Here is a 26,670-nt window from a genome sequence, read left to right on the forward strand (position 1 = left end):
CAACATTTCTGTCACAGGCTTCCAACCCGATCTGGCAAATTTGCCACCAAACTGCTAAGCATTCCCAAGCACACGCCTGAGCGCCCCACGCATCCAAAATTACCTTGTGTACTAATTCACAACTCTCAAAATCTGCCTTGCCAACACAACCCAGTAACCCCAACAGTTAAAAGAACACACACCCCTGCTCTCTTTGGCAGAACTCAGGTCCACCTGCAGGACTAAATTGCACCTGCGCTCTCACAAAGCCTACTTCCATGCAGAGTCTCTGCCTGTCTGTGTTTGTAGCATCTATTTGCCGCTTTCCCATCTTCTTATACCCCCTCACACATGTTCTCTGGTCAGTCACCTAAGGTCTGGATGCCCCTGCGTGGGGGCTACTCCACGGACAAGTCAGAATGCTCTGAAACTACTACACTGGTGATTTGCCACAACACTAGATACCTGTTAATGAAACCTAAAGGGGAGGCAATAACTATTTTTCTCTTGCACGCCTTCTTTTAAATGCACGATATATGTCTTTTTCAACGCATTCTCCCTTGTTGGCAATGGGGATGTGCCAATCCTTCAACCTGTTCTTTGCAGAATACTTGCATTTTAGTCCTCACAGTGAAATGGGGCAAGACACCAGTTAATATAACAAGTCCAGAGACCCATTATCGCCACAGAAATCTGCTGCCATGTCCTAATAGCAATATATGAATTGCTTATTAGTACCCCTTCAGGGGGCAAGGGGGCTATGTAGCAGACTCCCAGCTAATCAGGTGGATGGGCACAGGGCCCTTACCTCCTCAGAAGCGGAGGCCGCCATCTTCCCCATTGGGTAAGCAGGTACGACCGTACCACGCTCCCTTCCTTCTCCATCCCCAAATTCTCACATCTCTCACACATCTGCACCTAACCTACCTTGCGCTCCCATGACCCCTACCAGCGCAGCTCCGTCATGGCAATGACCACCATGGAAGGAGAAAAGGGACTACATGTAATTTTCTTCTCACTAATTCATGGCGGCAATCTTTGTTTGTAGTGTTTGTTTTAGGTTGAGAAATGGCAACCGTGCTATTTCTCAACTCAAACCCTCCCCCCAACTATTAGCATCCATGTAAGCATGCCAGGATGCTTAGAGCAGTAAAGCCTGAGTGGGGCGGCTTTACCGGGACAGGCCGGGCTTCTAACTGGCCCGAGTATTACCTTGCCCGGTAAAGTCCAGGCCTGTCAGGGTATATTGCTGAAGTAACAGCCCCCCACCACCCCGGAGGCCACTAAATTCTCCTATTTTGCTTCAGCACTGGATCACAGACCAATGCACCTCACAGGGGCCTCTCTCTTGTGAGGTCATAGGCCAGCCTTCAGTCGGTGGATAGGCGTTTCTCCGAGGTAACTTTTTTATCTGGTGCACTAGGCATGTTTGGGACACATACACAACTACACCAAAGCAGAAAGGGGCACATATAGAACTACACTAGTACAGGGAGTAGATGATGCAGAAATACCGAAGCGGACACGTGCAGTGTTACACGCGTGCATATGGGGATATTAGGGCATGTTTGGGACACATACAGAACTACACCAAAGCAAAAAGGGCACAGCTAGAACTACACTAGTACAGGAAGGAGCTGATGCAGAAATACAGAAGCGGTCACAGTGCTACACGATTCACTGTGAATTTATTGCAGAAATACCAGTGACATACAATTACAAAGTGTAATAAATATTGCATGAAAACATATTGACATGCCTTTTACAGTGCATGTTGTATAAATACCGATTTTCGGGGGTGGGGGACCCTCCGATCCTCACTTACCTCTTCTACCCCTAAACTCTCCTAGTCTTCCTCCCCTTTATCCCAATTTGAACCTATATTATTTCTGCGTTTAGGTATTTTCTACCCACTCGGTTATTTCTTGCAATATATTTTCTTCTTCATTCTTTATTATTTACTGCAATATTATCACTGGATACCGTGCTCCGTGTGTGCATATAGTGACACTAGTGAAAGTTTGGGACACAAACAGAACTCCATCAATGCAGAAAGAGGCACAGGTAGAACTACACTAGTGCAGGGAGGAGCTGATGCAGAAATAGAGCAGCAGACGGATGCAGCGCTCCAAATGTGCATATAAGGACACTAGTGCGCATTTGGGTCACATACACAACTACACCAAAGCAGAAATGGGCACAGCTAGAACTACACTAGTACAGGGTGGAGCTGATGCAGAAATATAGAAGCAGACACATGCAGTGCTACATGTGTGTATATAGGGACAATAGTGTATGTTTGGGACACATACAGAACTACACTGATGCAGAAAGGGGCACAGGTAGATCTACACTAATACAGGGAGGAGCTGATGCATTAATACAGAACTGGACACTTGCAGTGCTACATTCATCCCGGGAGGATAGCTCAGCGGCAGCGTGCGCGTCTTGGAAGCAATAGGACACGAAGCAACACAGGTTCGATCCCCGGTCCGCGCTTAGAAACCTCTGGGTGTTTAAGCACGTTATAAATACGTAACTAAGACAAAAAAAACACACAATTACGCAACTAAGAAAAACAAACTATTCCTGTAACAGCGCATCGATGCCTGCGGGCTGTGTGAGCGCTTTATAAATGTAAAATAAATAAATGTGTCCATATAAGGACACTAGTGCACATTTGGGACACATACAGAACAATAACAGTGATGTACTATTACAAAGTGTAATACATATTGCATGACAAAATATTGAAATGCCTTATACAGTGCATATTATAAACAAAAAAAAACTATTTGGGGGTGGGGGTGGGGGTGGGAGCCTCTCCTACTCCTAAACACTCCTTGTCTCCACCCCCTTTATCCCAATTGTAACGTTTGGGACACATAAACAACTGCACAAAGCAGAAAGTGGCACAGGTAGCACTAAACTAGTACAGGGAGGACCTGATGCAGAAATAGAGAAGCAGACACATGCAGTTCTACACGTGTCCATACAAGGACACTAGTGCATGTTTGGAACACATACAGAACAAAACCAAAGCAGAAAGGGGCACAGGTAGAAGGACACTAGTGCAGGGAGGAGCTGATGCAGAAATACAGAAGCGGACACATGCAGTGTTACACATGTGCATATAGGGACATGTGTAGCAGAACTGCACAATTACTGCATGTTTGGGAGACATACCGAAGACCGGAGACATACCGGAGACATACCGAAATACACCAAAGCAGAAAGGGGCACAGGTAGAACTACACTAGTACAGGGAGGACCTGATGCAGAAATACAGGAGCGGATACATGCAGTGCTACGCGGTTCACTGTGATTTAATTGCAGAAACAACAGTGACATACAAAGTGTAAGAAACATTGCATGGAAAAATATTGAAATGCCTTTTACAGTGCACATTGTAAAAATACCTATTTTCAGGGGGGGTTCTCCGGTCCCCCCTTAACTCTCCTTCTCCTAAACTCTCCTTGTCTCTCTCCTCTTTATCTCCATTTGACCTTAAATCTGTTTTTTACAACTAAAACCCACCCTTCTCATTACATATTCTTTTCTTTATTTCCATATTGTTTCTGCTTTTAGATATTTTTTACCCATTCTGTTATTTCTTGTAATATTTTTTCATCTTTTATAAATTAATTCTTTATTATTTCCTGCAATATTATCACTGTATGCCAGGCTACACGTGTGCATATAGGGATAATCGTACACGTTTGGGATACATGCAAAACTACACCACAGCAGAATGGGCACAGGCAGAACTACACTAGTACAGGGAGCAGATGATACAGACATACAGAAGGGGACACATGCAGTGCTACACGTGTGCATATGAGGACACTAGTGCATGCTTGGGAAATATATATAACTACAAACATGTAGATAGGGATAGATGTAGAACCAGACACGTGCAGATAGGGGCAACGTGTCTGTAATGTGCCCACGCTAATCTTTAATCTGTAATTATGTATATAGCTGTATGTTCTGAATACTTTGCATTGTACCTATAGTTTGAATTTATGTATGTTTGCTATGTAACCTGTCTAAGTTGCGCCCTGATGCCTCCGGGCCCGAGGGAGCGCGCTACAAATAAAAACAATACAATACAATAGGTCCAGATGCAGGTACAGACAGAGCTACTCAAGTACAGATAGGGACAGAAGCAGAACTGCACAATTACAGCAAGACGCAGATGCAGAACCAGACAAGTGCAGACAGGGTCGTTGGCAGAGTAGCGGGCAGAGAGAGAATTACTCAAGTACAGATGGGAGCAGGTGCAGATCACTACTCAGGGTAGTGGGAGACGCAGAACTACACACGTGCACATAGGGTCATGGGTGAAGATAGGAGCACACAGAGAGCTACGCATGTAAAGATGGGGGCAGAAGTCCCCAAGACAGAGGCAGATTAAAAACTAGGCAATCACAGATAGGGCAGGTGCTGGGCGGAATTGCATCGGTTTACATCAAAGCAGATACGGAATTGCAGGAGACAGGCGGGGGGCGGGGCCCGAGTGCAGGCGGCGAGTTACACGCAGACATGAGTGATCTTGGCCCTGCCATATAACACGTCTGTTGCCACATTGCTTGCCAAGGCCTGTAGGGGCGCAGCACCCCAGACACCCCCAGTCACCCAGACGTGCTCCATTAGTGTTCATGCTGCCTGCCCCATTCTTCAGCTAGTGCCTGGGAGATGGCTGGCAGGACTCAACGAGCACCTCAAGTGGAAGCCCCCATTCTCCGCCTGACAAAGGGTGCAGCTGCGAAGTGCAGCTTTAATGAGATGCGCGGCCTTTGAAGGTAAAGGCAGACGCGTTGTTTAAAAGGTGACCCAAACCCCTACCCCGGCCCCCAGGACTGAAGTGTTGCTTTAAAAGTGCAACGAAACAAAGCACAACGCGCAGGCAAGTGGGGTTTATTGCGGTCTTTGATACAGAAGATGGTAGCACCCCTTCAGCACTCGTTTCCGAGCCCTGCCATGTGGGGGCCCATTAAAGACCCCATCCCGCCAATCAGACTCCCAATTTGCGAAGCAAGGCTTGGCACGTCATAGCACTTCATGTATTCACTGTGCTCTCCCGGCGCGCCTCATTATAATAACACCATTCAGTAAGGGGTCTGTCCAGATAGGGCCCAGGACGGCAGCGTGCATTAACCACTCCCTCTCACGCGACCATTCTATTCCTCAGCCTCCATGTCTCCATCCCACCTCCTTCCCTCAATGTCATCGCGCATATACCAGAACATCCTGCAGTAAAAGATGGCGCGGGTCTATAGCTCAGCATATCAGCACAAATTACTGTACAACATGTCAACATCATATCATTTCATATGTCTGCACCACCACGGTAAAACATGGCAGAGGCGTGTAGCTCGGCATATAATCACAAATGACTGTACGGCACGGGACAAGCGTATCATTGCATATATCAGCACACACTGCTGTAAAACACGGCATAGGCACACACATTTAGATAGCGGCATGCACCGCTGTAGAACACAGCACAAGCACCCAACTTTAGACAGCAGCTTGCACTGCTGTAGAACACAGCACAAGCACCCAACTTTAGACAGCAGCATGCACTGCTGTAGAACACAGCACAAGCACCCAACTTTAGACAGCAGCATGCACCGCTGTAGAACACAGCACAGGCACACGACTTTAGACAGCAGCATGCACCGTTGTAGAACACAGCATAAGCACCCAACTTTAGACAGCAGCTTGCACTGCTGTAGAACACAGCACAGGCACACGACTTTAGACAGCAGCATGCACCGCTGTAGAACACGGCACAGGCACATGTGTTTAGACAGCATCATGCACCTTTGTAGAACATAGCACAGGCACCCAACTTTAAATTAGCATCATGCACCGCTGGAGAACATGATATAGACACACAACTTTAGATAGTAGTATGCAGCGGAATAGAACACGGCACAGGTACACAACTTGAGACAGCATCATGCACCGCTGGAGAACACGGCACAGGCACACAATTTTAGATAACAGCATGCACCGCTGTAGAACACGGCACAGGCGCACACATTCAGACAGCACCATTCACCGCTGTAGAACATGGCACAGGCACACAACTTCAGATCAGCAGGATACACCTCTGAAGAACACAGCACAGGCACACAACTTCAGATCAGCAGGATGCACCTCTGAAGAACACAGCACAGGCACACAACTTTAGACAGCAGCATGCACAGCTGTAGAACACGGAACAGGTACACAACTTTAGCAGCAGCTTGCACTGTTATAGAACACAGCGCAGGCACACGACTTTAGATCAGCAGCATGCAGCTCTCTAGAACGCGGCACAGCTGCACAACTTTAGACAGCTGCATGCACTGCTGTAGAACATGGCACAGGCACACAACTTTAGACAGCAGCATGCACCATTGTAGAAAACAGCAAAAGCACCCAACTTTAAATCACCATCATGCACTGCTGTACAACACAACATAGACACAAAACTTTAGATAGCAGCATGCACCACTGTAGAACATGGCATAGGCACACACATTTAGATAGCAGCATGCACCGCTGTAGAACATGGCGCAGGCACACAACTTTAGACAGCAACATGCACCATTGTAGAACACAGCACAGGCACCCAACTTTAAATCAGCATCATGCACTGATGTACAACACAACATAGACACAAAACTTTAGATAGCAGCATGCACCACTTTAGAACATGGCACAGGAACAAACATTTAGATAGCAGCATGCACCGCTGTAGAACACGGCACAGGCACACAACTTCAGATCAGCAGGATGCACCTCTGAAGAACACAGCACAGGCACACAACTTTAGACAGCAGCATGAACAGCTGTAGAACACGGAACAGGTACACAACTTTAGACAACAGCTTGCACTGTTATAGAACACAGCACAGGCACACGACTTTAGATCAGCAGCATGCAGCTCTCTAGAACGCGGCACAGCTGCACAACTTTAGATCAACAGCATGCACGTCTGTAGAACACTGCACAAAGGGAGTAATGGGCCGTAAAATGTCACTAAGGGTGCTGTAGGAGTTCTTGGTGCTCAACAGGGTTGAGTTGGTTTCAGGGCACTTTGCAGCTTCTGCAACAGAGATCAAGATGGGAGACAGCTGTGGATATCTGGCGGCAGGCAGTTCGGCGAGCGTAGATGGATGGATGGCTGCAGGCTGGACTGCACGATCAGCTCAGGGTCAGGAATCGCTGTCTCTGGGCTGGGCGGTGGTTCTGAAGCATTGATCAAGGTGTCTCGGATGGCTTTAGGGTCTGCGGTGCAAAAACAGTCAGCAGTGCAGTCGTTTGGAGCTTTAGAGGCTCGACTGGATTAAACATGTCCTTTAAGGCGAATGTCAGTAGCTGCTTGTTGATGCACTCTCCTAGCTTCATCACTGGGCTCGTGTCGTCCTTTAAGGCGGACGGCCCAAAGCTGAGGAGAGTGTTGCAGGCAGCTGCCTTGTCCTTGGTTTGGTTCAGAGACTCTCTGGAACTTCCCACCTAGGAAGCTTGCTGCAGACCTGAGCAGGGCACTCTGTGGGCTGGCTGGGTACTGGTTCTGGAGCTGCTGGTGGGCCCTCTGGATTCAGTATCTCCCTCTGTTCCCTGGGAGATGTTTAGGGGAGGGATATTGTTTCCCACTTGGAGGTCCTGGCCTTCCTTCGCTGGCGGAAGATGTAAGTCAGACTGTACCTTCAGCCAGGGTCCAAGGCTGAGGGCTTCTTTTTATTCCTTGCAAAGTTTTCAGATGATCTGCTCAAAAGAGGGGGTTTACCCTCTTGTAATCCTTGGGCCCCACCAACAATCTCCTGTATGCGCGAGGTCATAACCAGAGTGCTTGTAACAGAAAAGTTAAAGGGGTGAAGACATATAAAGCTAAGTCCCACCCATCTTCCCGTCTGTTGTGGATCAAAGGCTCTCTCCGGTTAATGGAGCTCACTCTGGTTCGTGATTAAAGCAGGAGGTCTCCCTTGATGCTCCAGTGAGGCCGGATTGTTTGGATCTGTCAAACCATATTCTCGTACCTTCTGAATGGGGTCCCCCAGTGGGGATGACTACTGTAAACACAGAGACCCAGGCATGACATTTCACTGTAAATCGATACTAAGGGCGGGAGCTGGCTTCGGGTTGACACAGTGCATGTGAAGGTTGTATACTAATTGACCTTTTCATAATTGCCCTCAGGAGGATTGACCTCGGGAGAATTGACCTAATTTAGAAGGTCAATTAGGACATATATGCGGGGGGAAACCCCCTACAACTCCCCATCCAAACCCCTTATATTATTTATAATCCAAAACCAACCCAATACATATATAAAATAACTAAAACAATATAAAGGTCAATTGTGCAGAAGGTCAATTAGGACTACTATAATTAGATCAATTGTGTGAAAGGTAAATTGTAAAATGTCAATTTGGGAAATACCCATATAAAAGGTTGTTGGGGTTTCCTGTCTCCTTTGTTAGCCTCTGCAGCCAGGCCCCACATGGGCCTGTTTGAATTAACTCCGATTAGTATGCAAATGCTGCCACCAGCTGCAAGGCTCAACACAAGTAAAGGGCGGACCCGTGGAGCCTGGGTTAGTTAATTAGGATGGCCATGGCAGGGAGAAGGTTTGGCCCTCCTCTTTCTTAGATGACAGGATGTACTCCTGGCTGTCATATCCCAACTAAATATGACTGCAGGGACTGCACCTGTAGAGTGTATCCACCCAGAGTACACAGGTCTATGGGTATGTCGGGCTGTGAGCATAGGAAAATGTGTGCAGATTAATGCTGTGCCTTCTTCTGTAGGATGACACTGCCCAGTTTAATTGGATGGTACATTATATGCAGCATGAACCGGAGGATAGCTCAGTGGGCAACGTGCTCGACACAGAGCACCACAGGTTCGATCCCGGGGTCCGCGCTTAGAAACCCCTGGGTATTTTGCGCGTTATAAATAACATATCATATCATAGCCGTCACATGAAGCAAGGGAGGGTAGGGCTTTTAGTGAGGATCCTCTGAGTCCTACTAATGGAATTCTCTATGTTTGAATCTGAATCTCTCCACAAGAGAAGCCTGAAGAGGGCGGGCAGAGCATACACACAGATCCAGGAATTGTGTTGTGTTGTTCTCTAGGCTCCAAATAAGTCAGAACGTCTAGCAATGACAACACGACTCAAGACAGGTGAGGTCCTAGCTACTGAAAGAACCACCCCTTTCCCTCGGAGGCCACCCATCCTTTGCAACATTTTTCTCTGCTGTGCCGCCACATACCACCGCAGAGTCGCATCAAGCAAAAGGTGTAAAAGCACCACATTAATACATGCGTCGAATCATGGCTACTAATGTCATGTGACTCAGGCAAATGGGCTGAACGAGTAGGGTTTTGGCATCTCAGACATCCTCAGACCCTTGACTTGGGCCATTAATGGATGTGCCAGCCCACCCGACAGGTTATAGCGGCTAAGCATATAAGGCAAAAGACATGACACCATCATATCTCTGTGCACGTCAGAACACTGCGCTGTAATCCGTGGCTCGGAAATAAACGCTTCTGTGGCCGCACACCGCTGTGAACTATAGCACAGCCCTTTAAGTGGGAATACAGTATCAGCACCCCCTGACGTATATATATTATAGAATACCACTGGCACACGAGTTGAAACACCAACACAAACCCTGCTGTAAACAATGCACGGTGTCATATACGGCGCAGGAATACACATCCTTGCTTCTTATCAAACATTGTCACTGTTGCTGGCGCTTTGATATGTTCTTTATTCGCATAGACTGGCTGGGGGGGGCAGTGGGGGAGAAGCTCTGATGAAAGGACTAAGGGAGGGCAGGAGGAGAGGGTGGTTTCAATGATTGGGAGTCATGATGTGAAAAGGAGTGGACGGGGTCAGAGGCATTGTAAATATATGGAGTGGTAGTCTGGGGGGGAGGGCACTAAGGCACAGCCAAGAAGACAGCTAGACACAGAGATGGGGATGATGGGGACGGGGTGGGGTTTAAAAAAAGTCTGGCGAGAGAGAAGAAAAAAAAGACAATGGAAAGAGGGAAAAGAGGTGGAGAGAGTGCGAGATACAGAGAGAAGAAGTGAGGGGGAGAGAAGGGGAAGTGGGCGGAGGGGACAGGGAAAGAGAGTGAGAAAGGGAGACGGGGGAGCGAGAGAGAGAGAAAGAGAGACAGGAGAAAGTAAGACAGAGAGACATAGCTAGAGAGAGAGGCGCGAGAGGGAGAGAAAGAGAGACAGGAGACAGTAAGAGAGACATAGCTAGAGAGAGATGCGAGAGGGAGAGAAAGAGAGACAGGAGAAAGTAAGAGAGACATAGCTAGAAAGAGAGACACGAGAGGGAGAGAAAGAGAGACAGGAGAAAGTAAGACAGAGACATAGCTAGAGAGAGAGGCGCGAGAGGGAGAGAAAGAGAGACAGGAGAAAGTAATAGAGACATACCTAGAGAGAGATGCGAGAGGGAGAGAAAGAGAGACAGGAGAAAGAGAGACATAGCTAGAAAGAGAGACGCGAGAGGGAGAGAAAGAGAGACAGGAGAAAGTAAGACATAGCTAGAAAGAGAGACGCGAGAGGGAGAGAAAGAGAGACAGGAGAAAGTAAGAGAGAGACATAGCTAGAGAGAGAGGCGCGAGAGGGAGAGAAAGAGAGACAGGAGAAAGAGAGAATAGCTAGAGAGAGATGCGAGAGGGAGAGAAAGAGAGACAGGAGACAGTAAGAGAGACATAACTAGAGAGAGAGATGCGAGAGGGAGAGAAAGAGAGACAGGAGAAAGTAAGGGAGACATAGCTAGAAAGAGAGATGCGAGAGGGAGAGAAAGAGAGACAGGAGAAAGTAAGACAGAGACATAGCTAGAGAGAGAGGCGCGAGAGGGAGAGAAAGAGAGACAGGAGAAAGTAAGAGAGACATAGCTAGAGAGAGATGCGAGAGGGAGAGAAAGAGAGACAGGAGAAAGTAAGAGAGACATAGCTAGAAAGAGAGACACGAGAGGGAGAGAAAGAGAGACAGGAGAAAGTAAGACAGAGACATAGCTAGAGAGAGAGGCGCGAGAGGGAGAGAAAGAGAGACAGGAGAAAGTAAGAGAGACATAGCTAGAGAGAGATGCGAGAGGGAGAGAAAGAGAGACAGGAGAAAGAGAGGCATAGCTAGAAAGAGAGACGCGAGAGGGAGAGAAAGAGAGACAGGAGAAAGTAAGACAGAGACATAGCTAGAGAGAGAGGCGCGAGAGGGAGAGAAAGAGAGACAGGAGAAAGTAAGAGAGAGACATAGCTAGAGAGAGAGGCGCGAGAGGGAGAGAAAGAGAGACAGGAGAAAGTAAGAGAGAATAGCTAGAGAGAGATGCGAGAGGGAGAGAAAGAGAGACAGGAGAAAGTAAGAGAGACATAGCTAGAGAGAGAGATGCGAGAGGGAGAGAAAGAGAGACAGGAGAAAGTAAGGGAGACATAGCTAGAAAGAGAGACACGAGAGGGAGAGAAAGAGAGACAGGAGAAAGTAAGACAGAAACATAGCTAGAGAGAGAGGCGCGAGAGGGAGAGAAAGAGAGACAGGAGAAAGTAAGAGAGACATAGCTAGAGAGAGATGCGAGAGGGAGAGAAAGAGAGACCGGAGAAAGTAAGGGAGACATAGCTAGAAAGAGAGACGCGAGAGGGAGAGCAAGAGAGACAGGAGAAAGTAAGGGAGACATAGCTAGCAAGAGAGACGCGAGAGGGAGAGAAAGAGAGACAGGAGAAAGAAAGAGAGACAGGAGAAAGTAAGAGAGACATAGCTAGAGAGTGAGATGAGAGAGGGAGAGAAAGAGAGACAGGAGAAAGTAAGGGAGACATAGCTAGAAAGAGAGACGCAAGAGGGAGAGAAAGAGAGACAGGCGAAAGTAAGAGAGACAGGAGACAGTAAGAGAGACATAGCTAGAGAGAGATACGCGAGAGGGAGAGAAAGAGAGACAGGAGAAAGTAAGGAAGACATAGCTAGAAAGAGAGACGCGAGAGGGAGAGAAAGAGAGACAGGAGAAAGTAAGGGAGACATAACTAGAAAGAGAGACGCGAGAGGGAGAGAAAGAGAGACAGGAGAAAGTAAGAGAGGCATAGCTAGAAAGAGAGATGCGGGAGGAAGAGAAAGAGAGACAGGAGAAAAAAGAGAGACAGGAGAAAGTAAGAGAGACATAGCTAAAGAGAAAGATGCAAGAGGGAGAGAAAGAGAGACAGGAGAAAGTAAGGGAGATCTAGCTAGAAAGAGAGACGCGAGAGGGAGAGAAAGAGATACAGGGGAAAGTAAGAGAGACAGGAGACAGTAAGAGAGACATAGCTAGAGAGAGAAACGCGAGAGGGAGAGAAAGAGAGACAAGAGAAAGTAAGAGAGACATAGCTAGAAAGAGAGACGCGAGAGGGAGAGAAAGAGAGACAGTAGAAAGTAAGGGAGACATAGCTAGAAAGAGAGACGCGAGAGGGAGAGAAAGAGAGACAGGAGAAAGTAAGAGAGACATAGCTAGAAAGAGAGACGCGAGAGGGAGAGAAAGAGAGACAGGAGAAAGAAAGAGAGACAGGAGAAAGTAAGAGAGACATAGCTAGAGAGAGAGACGCAAGAGGGAGAGAAAGAGAGAACGGAGAATGTAAGGGAGACATAGCTAGAAAGAGAGACGTGAGACGGAGAGAAAGAGAGACATGAGAAAGTAAGAGAGACAGGAGACAGTAAGAGAGACAAAGCTAGAGAGAGAGATGCGAGAGGGATAGAAAGAGAGACAGGAGAAAGTAAGGGAGACATAGCTAGAAAGAGAGATGCGAGAGGGAGAGAAAGAGAGACAGGAGAAAGAGAGACAGGAGAAAGTAAGAGAGACATAGCTAGAGAGAGACGCGAGAGGGAGAGAAAGAGAGACAGGAGAAAGTAAGAGAGACATAGCTAGAGAGAGAGGCGCGAGAGGGAGAGAAAGAGAGACAGGAGAAAGTAAGAGAGACATAGCTAGAAAGAGAGACGCGAGAGGGAGAGAAAGAGAGAAAGGAGAAAGTAAGAGAGACATAGCTAGAGAGAGAGACGTGAGAGGGAGAGAAAGAGAGACGGGAGAAAGTAAGAGAGACATAGCTAGAAAGAGAGACGGGAGAGGGAGAGAAAAAGAGACAGGAGAAAGAAAGAGAGACAGGAGAAAGTAAGTGAGACATAGCTAGAAAGAGAGATGCGAGAGGGAGAGAAAGAGAGACAGAAGAAAGAAAGAGAGACAGGAGAAAGTAAGAGAGACATAGCTAGAGAGAGAGATGCGAGAGGGAGAGAAAGAGAGACAGGAGAAAGTTAGAGAGACATAGCTAGAAAGAGAGACGCAAGAGGGAGAGAAAGAGAGACAGGAGAAAGAAAGAGAGACAGGAGAAAGTCAGAGAGACATAGCTAGAGAGAGAGACGTGAGAGGGAGAGAAAGAGAGACAGGAGAAAGTAAGAGAGACATAGCTAGAAAGAGATATTCGAGAGGGAGAGAAAGAGAGACAGGAGAAAGTAAGAGAGACATAGCTAGAGAGAGAGACACGAGAGGGAGAGAAAGAGAGACAGGAGAAAGTAAGAGAGACAGGAGACAGTTAGAGAGACATAGCTAGAGAGAGATACGCGAGAGGGAGAGAAAGAGAGACAGGAGAAAGTAAGGGAGACATAGCTAGAAAGAGAGACGCGAGAGGGAGAGAAAGAGAAACAGGAGAAAGTAAGGGAGGCATAGCTAGAAAGAGAGACACGAGAGGGAGAGAAAGGGAGACAGGAGAAAGTAAGAGAGGCATAGCTAGAAAGAGAGACACGAGAGGGAGAGAAAGAGAGACAGGAGAAAGAAAGAGAGACAGGAGAAAGTAAGAGAGACATAGCTAGAAAGAGAGACACGAGAGGGAGCGAAAGAGAGACAGGAGAAAGAAAGAGAGACAGGAGACAGTAAGAGAGACATAGCTAGAGAGAGAGATGCGAGAGGGAGAGAAAGAGAGACAGGAGAAAGTAAGGGAGACATAGCTAGAAAGAGAGACACGAGAGGGAGAGAAAGAGAGACAGGAGAAAGTAAGACAGAGACATAGCTAGAGAGAGAGGCACGAGAGGGAGAGAAAGAGAGACAGGAGAAAGTAAGAGAGACATAGCTAGAGAGAGATGCGAGAGGGAGAGAAAGAGAGACAGGAGAAAGTAAGAGAGACATAGCTAGAAAGAGAGACACGAGAGGGAGAGAAAGAGAGACAGGAGAAAGTAAGACAGAGACATAGCTAGAGAGAGAGGCGCGAGAGGGAGAGAAAGAGAGACAGGAGAAAGTAATAGAGACATAGCTAGAGAGAGATGCGAGAGGGAGAGAAAGAGAGACAGGAGAAAGAGAGACATAGCTAGAAAGAGAGACGCGAGAGGGAGAGAAAGAGAGACAGGAGAAAGTAAGACAGAGACATAGCTAGAGAGAGAGGCGCGAGAGGGAGAGAAAGAGAGACAGGAGAAAGTAAGAGAGAGACATAGCTAGAGAGAGAGGCGTGAGAGGGAGAGAAAGAGAGACAGGAGAAGAGAGAATAGCTAGAGAGAGATGCGAGAGGGAGAGAAAGAGAGACAGGAGACAGTAAGAGAGACATAGCTAGAGAGAGAGATGCGAGAGGGAGAGAAAGAGAGACAGGAGAAAGTAAGGGAGACATAGCTAGAAAGAGAGATGCGAGAGGGAGAGAAAGAGAGACAGGAGAAAGTAAGACAGAGACATAGCTAGAGAGAGAGGCGTGAGAGGGAGAGAAAGAGAGACAGGAGAAAGTAAGAGAGACATAGCTAGAGAGAGATGCGAGAGGGAGAGAAAGAGAGACAGGAGAAAGTAAGAGAGACATAGCTAGAAAGAGAGACACGAGAGGGAGAGAAAGAGAGACAGGAGAAAGTAAGACAGAGACATAGCTAGAGAGAGAGGCGCGAGAGGGAGAGAAAGAGAGACAGGAGAAAGTAAGAGAGACATAGATAGAGAGAGATGCGAGAGGGAGAGAAAGAGAGACAGGAGAAAGAGAGGCATAGCTAGAAAGAGAGACGCGAGAGGGAGAGAAAGAGAGACAGGAGAAATTAAGACAGAGACATAGCTAGAGAGAGAGGCGCGAGAGGGAGAGAAAGAGAGACAGGAGAAAGTAAGAGAGAGACATAGTTAGAGAGAGAGGCGCGAGAGGGAGAGAAAGAGAGACAGGAGAAAGTAAGAGAGAATAGCTAGAGAGAGATGCGAGAGGGAGAGAAAGAGAGACAGGAGAAAGTAAGAGAGACATAGCTAGAGAGAGAGATGTGAGAGGGAGAGAAAGAGAGACAGGAGAAAGTAAGGGAGACATAGCTAGAAAGAGAGACACGAGAGGGAGAGAAAGAGAGACAGGAGAAAGTAAGACAGAAACATAGCTAGAGAGAGAGGCGCGAGAGGGAGAGAAAGAGAGACAGGAGAAAGTAAGAGAGACATAGCTAGAGAGAGATGCAAGAGGGAGAGAAAGAGATACCGGAGAAAGTAAGGGAGACATAGCTAGAAAGAGAGACGCGAGAGGGAGTGCAAGAGAGACAGGAGAAAGTAAGGGAGACATAGCTAGCAAGAGAGACGCGAGAGGGAGAGAAAGAGAGACAGGAGAAAGAAAGAGAGACAGGAGAAAGTAAGAGAGACATAGCTAGAGAGTGAGACGAGAGAGGGAGAGAAAGAGAGACAGGAGAAAGTAAGGGAGACATAGCTAGAAAGAGAGACGCAAGAGGGAGAGAAAGAGAGACAGGCGAAAGTAAGAGAGACAGGAGACAGTAAGAGAGACATAGCTAGAGAGAGACGCGAGAGGGAGAGAAAGAGAGACAGGAGAAAGTAAGAGAGACATAGCTAGAGAGAGAGGCGCGAGAGGGAGAGAAAGAGAGACAGGAGAAAGTAAGAGAGACATAGCTAGAAAGAGAGACGCGAGAGGGAGAGAAAGAGAGAAAGGAGAAAGTAAGAGAGACATAGCTAGAGAGAGAGACGTGAGAGGGAGAGAAAGAGAGACGGGAGAAAGTAAGGGAGACATAGCTAGAAAGAGAGATGCGAGAGGGAGAGAAAGAGAGACAGGAGAAAGAGAGAATAGCTAGAGAGAGATGCGAGAGGGAGAGAAAGAGAGACAGGAGACAGTAAGAGAGACATAGCTAGAGAGAGAGATGCGAGAGAGAGAGAAAGAGAGACAGGAGAAAGAAAGAGAGACAGGAGAAAGTAAGAGAGACATAGCTAGAGAGTGAGACGAGAGAGGGAGAGAAAGAGAGACAGGAGAAAGTAAGGGAGACATAGCTAGAAAGAGAGACGCAAGAGGGAGAGAAAGAGAGACAGGCGAAAGTAAGAGAGACAGGAGACAGTAAGAGAGACATAGCTAGAGAGAGAAACGCGAGAGGGAGAGAAAGAGAGACAAGAGAAAGTAAGAGAGACATAGCTAGAAAGAGAGACGCGAGAGGGAGAGAAAGAGAGACAGTAGAAAGTAAGGGAGACATAGCTAGAAAGAGAGACGCGAGAGGGAGAGAAAGAGAGACAGGAGAAAGTAAGAGAGACATAGCTAGAAAGAGAGACGCGAGAGGGAGAGAAAGAGAGACAGGAGAAAGAAAGAGAGACAGGAGAAAGTAAGAGAGACATAGCTAGAGAGAGAGACGCAAGAGGGAGAGAAAGAGAGAACGGAGAATGTAAGGGAGACATAGCTAGAAAGAGAGACGTGAGACGGAGAGAAAGAGAGACATGAGAAAGTAAGAGAGACAGGAGACAGTAAGAGAGACAAAGCTAGAGAGAGAGATGCGAGAGGGATAGAAAGAGAGACAGGAGAAAGTAAGGGAGACATAGCTAGAAAGAGAGATGCGAGAGGGAGAGAAAGAGAGACAGGAGAAAGAGAGACAGGAGAAAGTAAGAGAGACATAGCTAGAGAGAGACGCGAGAGGGAGAGAAAGAGAGACAGGAGAAAGTAAGAGAGACATAGCTAGAGAGAGAGGCGCGAGAGGGAGAGAAAGAGAGACAGGAGAAAGTAAGAGAGACATAGCTAGAAAGAGAGACGCGAGAGGGAGAGAAAGAGAGAAAGGAGAAAGTAAGAGAGACATAGCTAGAGAGAGAGACGTGAGAGGGAGAGAAAGAGAGACGGGAGAAAGTAAGAGAGACATAGCTAGAAAGAGAGACGGGAGAGGGAGAGAAAAAGAGACAGGAGAAAGAAAGAGAGACAGGAGAAAGTAAGTGAGACATAGCTAGAAAGAGAGATGCGAGAGGGAGAGAAAGAGAGACAGAAGAAAGAAAGAGAGACAGGAGAAAGTAAGAGAGACATAGCTAGAGAGAGAGATGCGAGAGGGAGAGAAAGAGAGACAGGAGAAAGTTAGAGAGACATAGCTAGAAAGAGAGACGCAAGAGGGAGAGAAAGAGAGACAGGAGAAAGAAAGAGAGACAGGAGAAAGTCAGAGAGACATAGCTAGAGAGAGAGACGTGAGAGGGAGAGAAAGAGAGACAGGAGAAAGTAAGAGAGACATAGCTAGAAAGAGATATTCGAGAGGGAGAGAAAGAGAGACAGGAGAAAGTAAGAGAGACATAGCTAGAGAGAGAGACACGAGAGGGAGAGAAAGAGAGACAGGAGAAAGTAAGAGAGACAGGAGACAGTTAGAGAGACATAGCTAGAGAGAGATACGCGAGAGGGAGAGAAAGAGAGACAGGAGAAAGTAAGGGAGACATAGCTAGAAAGAGAGACGCGAGAGGGAGAGAAAGAGAAACAGGAGAAAGTAAGGGAGGCATAGCTAGAAAGAGAGACACGAGAGGGAGAGAAAGGGAGACAGGAGAAAGTAAGAGAGGCATAGCTAGAAAGAGAGACACGAGAGGGAGAGAAAGAGAGACAGGAGAAAGAAAGAGAGACAGGAGAAAGTAAGAGAGACATAGCTAGAAAGAGAGACACGAGAGGGAGCGAAAGAGAGACAGGAGAAAGAAAGAGAGACAGGAGACAGTAAGAGAGACATAGCTAGAGAGAGAGATGCGAGAGGGAGAGAAAGAGAGACAGGAGAAAGTAAGGGAGACATAGCTAGAAAGAGAGACACGAGAGGGAGAGAAAGAGAGACAGGAGAAAGTAAGACAGAGACATAGCTAGAGAGAGAGGCACGAGAGGGAGAGAAAGAGAGACAGGAGAAAGTAAGAGAGACATAGCTAGAGAGAGATGCGAGAGGGAGAGAAAGAGAGACAGGAGAAAGTAAGAGAGACATAGCTAGAAAGAGAGACACGAGAGGGAGAGAAAGAGAGACAGGAGAAAGTAAGACAGAGACATAGCTAGAGAGAGAGGCGCGAGAGGGAGAGAAAGAGAGACAGGAGAAAGTAATAGAGACATAGCTAGAGAGAGATGCGAGAGGGAGAGAAAGAGAGACAGGAGAAAGAGAGACATAGCTAGAAAGAGAGACGCGAGAGGGAGAGAAAGAGAGACAGGAGAAAGTAAGACAGAGACATAGCTAGAGAGAGAGGCGCGAGAGGGAGAGAAAGAGAGACAGGAGAAAGTAAGAGAGAGACATAGCTAGAGAGAGAGGCGCGAGAGGGAGAGAAAGAGAGACAGGAGAAGAGAGAATAGCTAGAGAGAGATGCGAGAGGGAGAGAAAGAGAGACAGGAGACAGTAAGAGAGACATAGCTAGAGAGAGAGATGCGAGAGGGAGAGAAAGAGAGACAGGAGAAAGTAAGGGAGACATAGCTAGAAAGAGAGATGCGAGAGGGAGAGAAAGAGAGACAGGAGAAAGTAAGACAGAGACATAGCTAGAGAGAGAGGCGCGAGAGGGAGAGAAAGAGAGACAGGAGAAAGTAAGAGAGACATAGCTAGAGAGAGATGCGAGAGGGAGAGAAAGAGAGACAGGAGAAAGTAAGAGAGACATAGCTAGAAAGAGAGACACGAGAGGGAGAGAAATAGAGACAGGAGAAAGTAAGACAGAGACATAGCTAGAGAGAGAGGCGCGAGAGGGAGAGAAAGAGAGACAGGAGAAAGTAAGAGAGACATAGCTAGAGAGAGATGCGAGAGGGAGAGAAAGAGAGACAGGAGAAAGAGAGGCATAGCTAGAAAGAGAGACGCGAGAGGGAGAGAAAGAGAGACAGGAGAAATTAAGACAGAGACATAGCTAGAGAGAGAGGCGCGAGAGGGAGAGAAAGAGAGACAGGAGAAAGTAAGAGAGAGACATAGCTAGAGAGAGAGGCGCGAGAGGGAGAGAAAGAGAGACAGGAGAAAGTAAGAGAGGATAGCTAGAGAGAGATGCGAGAGGGAGAGAAAGAGAGACAGGAGAAAGTAAGAGAGACATAGCTAGAGAGAGAGATGTGAGAGGGAGAGAAAGAGAGACAGGAGAAAGTAAGGGAGACATAGCTAGAAAGAGAGACACGAGAGGGAGAGAAAGAGAGACAGGAGAAAGTAAGACAGAAACATAGCTAGAGAGAGAGGCGCGAGAGGGAGAGAAAGAGAGACAGGAGAAAGTAAGAGAGACATAGCTAGAGAGAGATGCAAGAGGGAGAGAAAGAGATACCGGAGAAAGTAAGGGAGACATAGCTAGAAAGAGAGACGCGAGAGGGAGTGCAAGAGAGACAGGAGAAAGTAAGGGAGACATAGCTAGCAAGAGAGACGCGAGAGGGAGAGAAAGAGAGACAGGAGAAAGAAAGAGAGACAGGAGAAAGTAAGAGAGACATAGCTAGAGAGTGAGACGAGAGAGGGAGAGAAAGAGAGACAGGAGAAAGTAAGGGAGACATAGCTAGAAAGAGAGACGCAAGAGGGAGAGAAAGAGAGACAGGCGAAAGTAAGAGAGACAGGAGACAGTAAGAGAGACATAGCTAGAGAGAGACGCGAGAGGGAGAGAAAGAGAGACAGGAGAAAGTAAGAGAGACATAGCTAGAGAGAGAGGCGCGAGAGGGAGAGAAAGAGAGACAGGAGAAAGTAAGAGAGACATAGCTAGAAAGAGAGACGCGAGAGGGAGAGAAAGAGAGAAAGGAGAAAGTAAGAGAGACATAGCTAGAGAGAGAGACGTGAGAGGGAGAGAAAGAGAGACGGGAGAAAGTAAGGGAGACATAGCTAGAAAGAGAGATGCGAGAGGGAGAGAAAGAGAGACAGGAGAAAGAGAGAATAGCTAGAGAGAGATGCGAGAGGGAGAGAAAGAGAGACAGGAGACAGTAAGAGAGACATAGCTAGAGAGAGAGATGCGAGAGAGAGAGAAAGAGAGACAGGAGAAAGTAAGGGAGACATAGCTAGAAAGAGAGATGCGAGAGGGAGAGAAAGAGAGACAGGAGAAAGTAAGACAGAGACATAGCTAGAGAGAGAGGCGCGAGAGGGAGAGAAAGAGAGACAGGAGAAAGTAAGAGAGACATAGCTAGAGAGAGATGCGAGAGGGAGAGAAAGAGAGACAGGAGAAAGTAAGAGAGACATAGCTAGAAAGAGAGACACGAGAGGGAGAGAAAGAGAGACAGGAGAAAGTAAGACAGAGACATAGCTAGAGAGAGAGGCGCGAGAGGGAGAGAAAGAGAGACAGGAGAAAGTAAGAGAGACATAGCTAGAGAGAGATGCGAGAGGGAGAGAAAGAGAGACAGGAGAAAGAGAGGCATAGCTAGAAAGAGAGACGCGAGAGGGAGAGAAAGAGAGACAGGAGAAAGTAAGACAGAGACATAGCTAGAGAGAGAGGCGCGAGAGGGAGAGAAAGAGAGACAGGAGAAAGTAAGAGAGAGACATAGCTAGAGAGAGAGGCGCGAGAGGGAGAGAAAGAGAGACAGGAGAAAGTAAGAGAGAATAGCTAGAGAGAGATGCGAGAGGGAGAGAAAGAGAGACAGGAGAAAGTAAGAGAGACATAGCTAGAGAGAGAGATGTGAGAGGGAGAGAAAGAGAGACAGGAGAAAGTAAGGGAGACATAGCTAGAAAGAGAGACACGAGAGGGAGAGAAAGAGAGACAGGAGAAAGTAAGACAGAAACATAGCTAGAGAGAGAGGCGCGAGAGGGAGAGAAAGAGAGACAGGAGAAAGTAAGAGAGACATAGCTAGAGAGAGATGCGAGAGGGAGAGAAAGAGAGACCGGAGAAAGTAAGGGAGACATAGCTAGAAAGAGAGACGCGAGAGGGAGTGCAAGAGAGACAGGAGAAAGTAAGGGAGACATAGCTAGCAAGAGAGACGCGAGAGGGAGAGAAAGAGAGACAGGAGAAAGAAAGAGAGACAGGAGAAAGTAAGAGAGACATAGCTAGAGAGTGAGACGAGAGAGGGAGAGAAAGAGAGACAGGAGAAAGTAAGGGAGACATAGCTAGAAAGAGAGACGCAAGAGGGAGAGAAAGAGAGACAGGCGAAAGTAAGAGAGACAGGAGACAGTAAGAGAGACATAGCTAGAGAGAGATACGCGAGAGGGAGAGAAAGAGAGACAGGAGAAAGTAAGGAAGACATAGCTAGAAAGAGAGACGCAAGAGGGAGAGAAAGAGAGACAGGAGAAAGTAAGGGAGACATAGCTAGAAAGAGAGACGCGAGAGGGAGAGAAAGAGAGACAGGAGAAAGTAAGAGAGACATAGCTAGAAAGAGAGATGCGGGAGGAAGAGAAAGAGAGACAGGAGAAAAAAGAGAGACAGGAGAAAGTAAGAGAGACATAGCTAAAGAGAAAGATGCAAGAGGGAGAGAAAGAGAGACAGGAGAAAGTAAGGGAGATCTAGCTAGAAAGAGAGACGCGAGAGGGAGAGAAAGAGATACAGGGGAAAGTAAGAGAGACAGGAGACAGTAAGAGAGACATAGCTAGAGAGAGAAACGCGAGAGGGAGAGAAAGAGAGACAAGAGAAAGTAAGAGAGACATAGCTAGAAAGAGAGACGCGAGAGGGAGAGAAAGAGAGACAGTAGAAAGTAAGGGAGACATAGCTAGAAAGAGAGACGCGAGAGGGAGAGAAAGAGAGACAGGAGAAAGTAAGAGAGACATAGCTAGAAAGAGAGACGCGAGAGGGAGAGAAAGAGAGACAGGAGAAAGAAAGAGAGACAGGAGAAAGTAAGAGAGACATAGCTAGAGAGAGAGACGCAAGAGGGAGAGAAAGAGAGAACGGAGAATGTAAGGGAGACATAGCTAGAAAGAGAGAGGTGAGACGGAGAGAAAGAGAGACATGAGAAAGTAAGAGAGACAGGAGACAGTAAGAGAGACAAAGCTAGAGAGAGAGATGCGAGAGGGATAGAAAGAGAGACAGGAGAAAGTAAGGGAGACATAGCTAGAAAGAGAGATGCGAGAGGGAGAGAAAGAGAGACAGGAGAAAGAGAGACAGGAGAAAGTAAGAGAGACATAGCTAGAGAGAGACGCGAGAGGGAGAGAAAGAGAGACAGGAGAAAGTAAGAGAGACATAGCTAGAGAGAGAGGCGCGAGAGGGAGAGAAAGAGAGACAGGAGAAAGTAAGAGAGACATAGCTAGAAAGAGAGACGCGAGAGGGAGAGAAAGAGAGAAAGGAGAAAGTAAGAGAGACATAGCTAGAGAGAGAGACGTGAGAGGGAGAGAAAGAGAGACGGGAGAAAGTAAGAGAGACATAGCTAGAAAGAGAGAGGGGAGAGGGAGAGAAAGAGAGAGAGGAGAAAGAAAGAGAGACAGGAGAAAGTAAGTGAGACATAGCTAGAAAGAGAGATGCGAGAGGGAGAGAAAGAGAGACAGAAGAAAGAAAGAGAGACAGGAGAAAGTAAGAGAGACATAGCTAGAGAGAGAGATGCGAGAGGGAGAGAAAGAGAGACAGGAGAAAGTTAGAGAGACATAGCTAGAAAGAGAGACGCAAGAGGGAGAGAAAGAGAGACAGGAGAAAGAAAGAGAGACAGGAGAAAGTCAGAGAGACATAGCTAGAGAGAGAGACGCAAGAGGGAGAGAAAGAGAGACAGGAGAAAGTAAGAGAGACATAGCTAGAAAGAGATACTCGAGAGGGAGAGAAAGAGAGACAGGAGAAAGTAAGAGAGACATAGCTAGAGAGAGAGACACGAGAGGGAGAGAAAGAGAGACAGGAGAAAGTAAGAGAGACAGGAGACAGTTAGAGAGACATAGCTAGAGAGAGATACGCGAGAGGGAGAGAAAGAGAGACAGGAGAAAGTAAGGGAGACATAGCTAGAAAGAGAGACACGAGAGGGAGAGAAAGGGAGACAGGAGAAAGTAAGAGAGGCATAGCTAGAAAGAGAGACACGAGAGGGAGAGAAAGAGAGACAGGAGAAAGAAAGAGAGACATAGCTAGAGAGAGAGACGCGAGAGGGAGAGAAAGAGAGACAGGAGAAAGTAAGGGAGACAGGAGAAAGTAAGAGAGACATAGCTAGAATGAGAGATGCGAGAGGGAGAGAAAGAGAGACAGGAGAAAGAAAGTGAGACAGGAGAAAGAAAGAGAGACATAGCTAGAGAGAAAGACACAAGAGGGAGAGAAAGAGAGACAGGAGAAAGTAAGGGAGACATAGCTAGAAAGAGAGACACGAGAGGGAGAGAAAGGGAGACAGGAGAAAGTAAGAGAGACATAGCTAGAGAGAAAGACACAAGAGGGAGAGAAAGAGAGACAGGAGAAAGTAAGGGAGAAATAGCTAGAAAGAGAGACGCGAGAGGGAGGGAAAGAGAGAAAGGAGAAAGTAAGAGAGACAGGAGAAAGTAAGAGAGACATAGCTAGAAAGAGAGAAAGAGAGGGATAGAAAGAGAGACGGGAGAAAGTAAGAGAGACATAGCTAGAGAGAGAGACGCGAGAGGGAGCGAAAGAGAGACAGGAGATAGTAAGAGAGACAGGAGAAAGTAAGAGAGACATAGCTAGAGAGAGAGACGCGAGAGGGAGAGAAAGAGAGACAGGAGAAAGTAAGGGAGACAGGAGAAAGTAAGAGAGACATAGCTAGAATGAGAGATGCGAGAGGGAGAGAAAGAGAGACAGGAGAAAGAAAGTGAGACAGGAGAAAGAAAGAAAGACATAGCTAGAAAGAGAGACGTGAGAGGGAGAGAAAGAGAGACAGGAGAAAGTAAGAGAGACATAGCTAGAGAGAGAGACGCGAGAGGGAGAGAAAGAGAGACAGGAGAAAGTAAGAGAGACATAGCTAGAGAGAGAGGGGCAAGACGGAGAGAAAGAGAGACATGAGGATGTAAGAGAGACATAGCTTGAGAGAGAGACGCGAGAGGGAGAGAAAGAGAAAGAGAGACAGGAGAAAGTAACAGACATAGCTAGAGAGAGAGACGCGAGAGGGAGAGAAAGAGAGACAGGAGAAAGTAACAGACATAGCTAGAGAGAGAGACGCGAGAGGGAGAGAAAGAGAGACAGGAGAAAGTAAGAGAGACATAGCTAGAAAGAGAGACGCGAGAGGGAGAGAAAGAGAGAAAGGAGAAAGAAAGAGAATCATAGCCAGAGAGAGAGACGCGAGATGGAGAGAAAGAGCGACCAGAGAGATTGACAAAGGGAGAGAGAGGGAGAGAGAGGCCAGGGCACAGAGTTACATTGACTTACCTTCTTTGGAATTCAGGCGTGATGATTGGTCGGTGTGAGATGGCGTGCTGTAACCCAACGACGAGCTACCTGTGGAGGCGGGAGGACAGACACACCATCACACACATGATACTGAGCTCATATCGTTCAATACAATTCACCGTGTATTTATTTTCTGGACAGTTCTGATGATTCCAGCATCACTCAATGCATGCGCATACCGGTGTGTACGGAGTCCTGCAAAGATTGCGCACAGGTGTGCGCAGCAGCAATTCCAAATCAAGTGATGCAGGACCCGGGCTGGTAAGGGAGGTGGGGGGGGCAGGTATGGTGTGCGTGGCAGAGGATTCACAGTCTGAGGGGAGACTGAACGGTGGCGGAGGCTGTTGCCGAGGGGAGGGTTGGGTTGTGGGCCAGGGATCCGGCGAGGTACAAGAAGACGGCGTTCAGTGTGAAAACCGCTGAGAGAGATAATGCACGAGCTGTCATTCATTTGGAATTCCTGCAGAAATAGAAATGGGCAGTGACATGGAGCAGCATTGAAAAGGCAGCCTAGCGGGTGTGCACGCCACCACATTATCACAATGCAAAAATGGGGCCTAGCCCCTGTCCCGACGTATGTATTTATTTATTTAGTTTAACTGGTATAAGGCGCCACTCACCCGTAGGTGTCAGGGCGCACTTGATGGGAGTTTTACAGCAGACAGGTGGTATCAAGACTCCAGTGGCTTTTTTTATAAGGTTAAATAGTCCCCGATCATTTGGTAGGGCGTGCTACTTCTCAGGGAACCAATCGAGTCAGAGCAGCAGGAGATATGTGAGCTTTCGCCTTCGGTCAAGACACTAAAAATGCTCTGGACTGTCAGACATTGGGGAAATCCAGAGGACTAGATCATGTGATCTAACCTTTGAACCTTTGGCGTGTTTAGTTGCCATTTAAGATACGCCATGCAGTAAATGAGCAGGCTTCTTTTCAGGAGAGTATTTCAAGAAAGGTGACCGAGATGATGCAGCCAATATTTGTAATCAATATTTTTTGTAAGATATATACCACGATTTTACTAAATCATCTAGACACTTGGGTGGAAGCGAAACACATTCTGACCTCCTTAAAAGCTACTTTTTGTAGAACAGTGGGAAGAGTAGGTCACATCTTCTGCTTGGAATTGTTGGTACAAAAACATGTGACCCTGAAACCAGAATCACTACATTTCTTGCTCGTGGATTTTAAAACTTTGTCCGATACTGTGCATCAGTCAGTGTCATGCACCAGCCTTTATTCATTAAAGGTGCCTGTTCCTCTGTTCAGGGCCATGCGGGGGTGAGGCGGGTGGGGATCACAGCCCATTCAAGGTGGACGTTAGAGTCTGATTCGGCTCTGTCCTCTTACCTTTGCTGTTTCACTATATTGTTATTGTTATTTGGCATTTATATAGCGTCCTATATGTCATTGTATGACCTCAAAGCGCTTGTGGGTTGAACGCCCTTAGGGACCGCAGTCCAGGTCAATCAATGGAGCAGGATAGAAAACAGTGCTTGGGTGCACTCAATATGTGTGCAGTCAGTGTGATTGTGTTATGGTGGCTGCATACTAACACTAGGTGCGGTGGTAATGAGAGATCAGTCGAATTTGTGCAGTCAGGTGGTTGTTCTTCGAGACTGCATTCTGGCGGCATTAGGCCTTAGTAGGACTTTCTTAAAGATGTGATCAATAACATTTACAATCTTAAGGCAACAGCTCCCAAACTGAACAATACATACATCAGCACGCTACTGTATGGCCGATGAAATCACATCAATATCAAAGACCCAGTTGAAGACAGTTTCGTCTTCTCTATAAGCTGTGCGACCACAGAGGACTTGTTATTAATGCTAAGTAAAGTTACTGCAGGTTTGTCATCACAAAGGCCGAGCCATGTCTGGGGACGCTTGCGGTCTCGTGCAGAAGGGATGTGAGCAAGCACATCCCCTTGGGGTGAGGCCAAGCCTGATTTGCATATGGTCTTTGGCCTTTCTGTAATGGCCTGGCAGTGGCAGGTGAAGAGCGATGCTCTGGAAGGTTACCCAGGGTGATGCCAGAGGTAAAGCTTAAAGCTTCCAGCCATCACCACTTTGCCAAGCCCGACCAGCACGCCTGCTGCTGGCAATGTACAGAAGATGAAATACATTTCCTGTTTTTATGTCCACCGTATTTGCCCTCAGAAAAATCTGCCGAAAACCATTTTTTGTGAAATGTAATGAGAACCAATCAAAGTGTTTTAATCATTTTTTCTATCGATTGATGTTGATGACCATGAGCTGTTTTTCAATATCTTTTCTTTTTTAATTGTATCGGCATTTATCAATGAATGACGATT

The 26,670-nt window shown here is 47.2% G+C and overlaps 1 protein-coding gene across 8 annotated transcripts in view; it reads right to left on the reverse strand.

Annotated features, from left to right (window-relative positions):
• FLI1 (Fli-1 proto-oncogene, ETS transcription factor) overlaps positions 1-26,670 on the reverse strand; it is a 298,063-nt gene that overhangs the window by 29,168 nt on the left and 242,225 nt on the right. For all 8 annotated transcript variants that reach the window (XM_069614173.1, XM_069614179.1, XM_069614180.1 and 5 more), the window contains one exon: positions 24,335-24,403. In XM_069614173.1, coding sequence (XP_069470274.1) covers positions 24,335-24,403 — 69 coding nt within the window. The remainder of the gene's footprint in view (positions 1-24,334; positions 24,404-26,670) is intronic.

Source organism: Ambystoma mexicanum, chromosome 9, assembly GCF_040938575.1.
Source record: "Ambystoma mexicanum isolate Mex_15411 chromosome 9, UKY_AmexF1_1, whole genome shotgun sequence".
NCBI classification, from domain to species: domain Eukaryota; kingdom Metazoa; phylum Chordata; class Amphibia; order Caudata; family Ambystomatidae; genus Ambystoma; species Ambystoma mexicanum.